The sequence below is a fragment of the Marmota monax genome, unplaced genomic scaffold, assembly GCF_021218885.2.
Source record: "Marmota monax isolate L192 unplaced genomic scaffold, Marmota_monax_Labrador192_F-V1.1 WCK01_AAM20220418_F8-fsc01398, whole genome shotgun sequence".
NCBI lineage: Eukaryota > Metazoa > Chordata > Mammalia > Rodentia > Sciuridae > Marmota > Marmota monax.
Genome location: NW_026693969.1, coordinates 553 through 4,248, shown reverse-complemented (window position 1 = coordinate 4,248; position 3,696 = coordinate 553). Strand labels below are relative to the sequence as shown.

Here is a 3,696-nt window from a genome sequence, read left to right as displayed (position 1 = left end):
AGTGCTATACCATTGAGCTATATCCATGGCCTATTTTTATTTTATTTTATTTTGTTTATTTGGGCACAGGATCTACCTAAGTGTGCAGAGACTGGCCTTAAGCTCGATTCTGCGTCAACCTTCTGCAATGCTTGGGTAATAGGCATGGGCCACCATGACTGGCTCATCTTAGTCAGTTTTAATTTTTCCCATAATAATCATAGTTTTCAAAATTGAAACTATTTGGACACACCTCTTCCTATTAATCATGATTTTTAACCTGTCATTTTCTTTCTGTGACCTGGGGTAAGCACTATCTACCATTTCTCATTCTCATACATTTATCATTGGTGAGCCATAAATTCACATATTTATCTATAAAATATACTTTAACTTTACAGATATTTTAAGTGAGGCTATATGATATGCTTTGCTAACAAAAGTCATCTTCTACATGTTTATTTTTCTAAACTTAGTTGTTTGATTTTCGATTCATCCATTTAATTCTTTTAGCTGCATCATATTCTCTGCCATTCCTGAATAAATAAATACTAGATATTTACAAACTGTTATCAAAATGACTATTTCTCTTACAGTCCCATAAGGAGAGTGGAAATGTTCCCTTAGTCCAGTTTTTCATAATTGAAGTTTCCATCTTTTTAATTACTGTCAATTTTAAGCACATGTAAGATTATCTAATTTCATTTTATATTAACAGTTTCCAAATAATTATTAAAATGCATACACTGTGCACATAAGTTTCTTCTGTTGTGATTTGTTTAATATGGATATTTGTTCATTATTTCATTAGTCAATTATATATTAAATCAACACATGTATCTATTTTCTCAAATTGCAGTTTATTCTTTTAGTACATTTGTGATTGATTACTGTAACTCAAATGAAATTTTTAAAGCAAAAAATTCATCCTTTAAATTTTGAGTTGTATTTATGAACTCTTCCATAATTTTAAGAAATGTATATGTAGGTTCAATACAAATTTACATTGTTTAGATATGTGCAGATAACAGATATCAATGTCTATTATTTGGATTTGACATTTGAAGGAATGAGTTGCATGGTACAACGACTCCATGGCAAACCCTCCAAGAGAGGAAAACAAAATTACATGCGTTGTGTAGGAATATATTCTATATGAGATACTCTGTAGTTTTACCATTGTGTTATCATTGACATTTAGTAGTTCCAAATTAAGAAAATATCCATTGTATTGGATATAATGAAGATTTTTTTCTGCTATCATTAATGAATAAATGTAGTATTGAAGGAGAAATTAATTCACAAACTAATTAAAAGTAATGAAGATAAAGAAAAAAAACAATATCATATAAACTGAAATTTGAGGCATGTATTTTCAAGGAAAATTAGATGTATTGGAAGCAGGATTAAATGAGTGTACCAGAGATCCTTTTCTGTTATTTTCTTTCAGGAAAAATGATAGTAAGAAACAGTAGCATTGCAACAGCCTCACAGAGTATTAGTGGTCAAGAGAAAAAAAAATAGTCAAAAGTGAGCAGTGGTGAGACCCGAGGGGAGTCTCACAATGGTTGATATGGGCTTAGACCTGGATAAAGCAAAATTGGCCAGCCAGTAGCACATAACTCTCTGAATTGTTTTCCTTTAGTGATTCGTATATTTTAATATAATTTTTAAAAATGCTGATGTATAGTTACTGAAGTCTGTGAGGAGTTAGAGAATAATCTTAGATCAGTGTTGTAGAAGGTATGAGAAAAGAGAAAGAAATTCACCCTCAAAACTTAACCCAGTGATGACACCCTGGAATCTGATCAAGTTACCTCTGGTGTCTGAACCACAGGCTGAGTAGTTTGCTGCATGGACATAAGGATATAGCAGATTTCTTTGAGCTAGAATCAGGTACAAATTACTCTACGGAAAATGCCATAGAATTATGAATGCAGTATTATATGATCTAGATAGAGGTTAAACAAACACACACAGCATTTTAAAGCAAATCATACATAAATATATGCCAGTATGTGTGGATTTTTTAGCATTTCACTTAGTATCAGCATCAATGCTCACATTTATGTATACATATTCTTATACTGGTATGAACATCGTAAAAATCAAGTGGATGTTAAACGTTTTCTGCATGTAAAACAACTTACTAGAAATTATCCATGAAATTTATTTTAAAATGTCTGCAAACAAGAAAATACATTAGCACATTCACATAAACACTTTCATTTAATCCCCTTGACACTGTATACCTATCAAACAAATTTTGTCAGTATAATTTTAGTATGAAAAGTATGCTTTAATGATAAACATTTTTTCCCAAACACTCCACATTGCTTCTTTTACATCCTTGTTTCTCAAACTGTAGATGAGAGGATTCAGCATGGGAATAACAATGGAGTAAAATATAGACACTACCATGTCATGCTCCAAAGCATAGTGGGATGTTGGTCTCACATACATGAATACTGCAGTGCCATAAGAAATGGACACTGCAGTTAGGTGAGAGCCACAGGTAGAAAAGACTTTCTGCTTCCCTTCAGCAGAGTGTATCCTCAGAATAGCCAACAGAATGAAACCATAGGAGATCAGGATGGTTAGGATAGTACATATCACAATAGAGCCAGCAAAATAGAAGAGCAGAAGCTGATTGGGGCGGGTGTCAGAACAGGAAATTGCAAGGAGAGGAGGGATGTCACAGAAGATGTGGTTGATTATGTTGGATCCACAGAAGGACAGGCTGAAAGTGGCTGTGGTGTGTGTTACAGCATGCAGAATTCCACCAACACAGGAAGCCACGATGAGTGGCACATAGACCCTGGGTGACATGCTCACTGAATACAGAAGTGGGTTGTAGATGGCCACATAGCGGTCATAAGCCATGGCAGCCAAGAGAAAGCACTCTGTGGTTCCACAGGTTACAGCAAAAAACATCTGGGCTGCACAGGCACCAAATGAAATGGTTTTCTCCCTTGACAAAAAGTCTACCAACATATTTGGAGTGATACCAGACGAATAGCAGGCATCTATTAAAGACAGTACACTCAGAAAATAGTACATTGGGTTGTGCAGCCGGGAACTCCCAATGACCAGTACAATCAGTCCTAAATTTCCCATGAGGGTGAAAAGGTAAATTGCTAGAAACAGGAGGAAGAAGAAGATCTGCAGTTCAGGATTGTCAGTGAAGCCCTTCAACACAAATACAGTTACTTCAGTGACATTCTTCATGCTGAAATCTCATGGAACACACTCGATGATGATGGTGAAATGACAGCTGATGGTACTATAAAATAATTAACAACAGTGAATTTAAGGAACATGAACCATGCCTATTGATTGTGTATGTTTGTGTGTGTGTGTGCATGCGCGTGCGCGCATGCACATGTACACTTATTTGTCTGCCTGATTTCCAAGCAGTAGATCAGAAGACAGTCATAATGTTGAATGCAGCACTCACAGCATTCCCTGGAGGATCATGTGGATCACAAGGGTGTTTTCACAGTCACTATACCCATGTCATTTCTTAAATCATCAGGTCAACTGAGTAATTTACCAATGAATTCTATTAGCTCTTTTCATATTTATTCATGTTAAAACACAAGGTATGGGTGAAAAATTCCTTCTGACATCTGAAAACATGAGCTATTGTCTGGAGTTGTGTCTCAGTGGTAGGGTGCTCGCCGAGCAGGTGTGAGACACTGGGTTCAATCCTCAACA

At 35.4% G+C, this 3,696-nt stretch overlaps 1 protein-coding gene across 1 annotated transcript; it reads right to left on the bottom strand.

Moving 5' to 3' along the window:
- Nucleotides 1–2,259: 2,259 nt before the first annotated feature.
- LOC124106397 (olfactory receptor 5T7-like) lies at nucleotides 2,260–3,252 on the bottom strand. Its single transcript, XM_046464003.1, has one exon. The coding sequence runs from the start codon at nucleotides 3,205–3,207 to the stop codon at nucleotides 2,260–2,262; it is 948 nt and encodes a 315-aa protein (XP_046319959.1). The 5' UTR covers nucleotides 3,208–3,252.
- Nucleotides 3,253–3,696: the final 444 nt, after the last annotated feature.

Coding starts and splice junctions, on each gene's coding strand:
- LOC124106397 (XM_046464003.1), bottom strand. CDS start 3,207: ATGAAGAATGTCACTGAAGTAACTGTATTTGTGTTGAAGGGCTTCACT.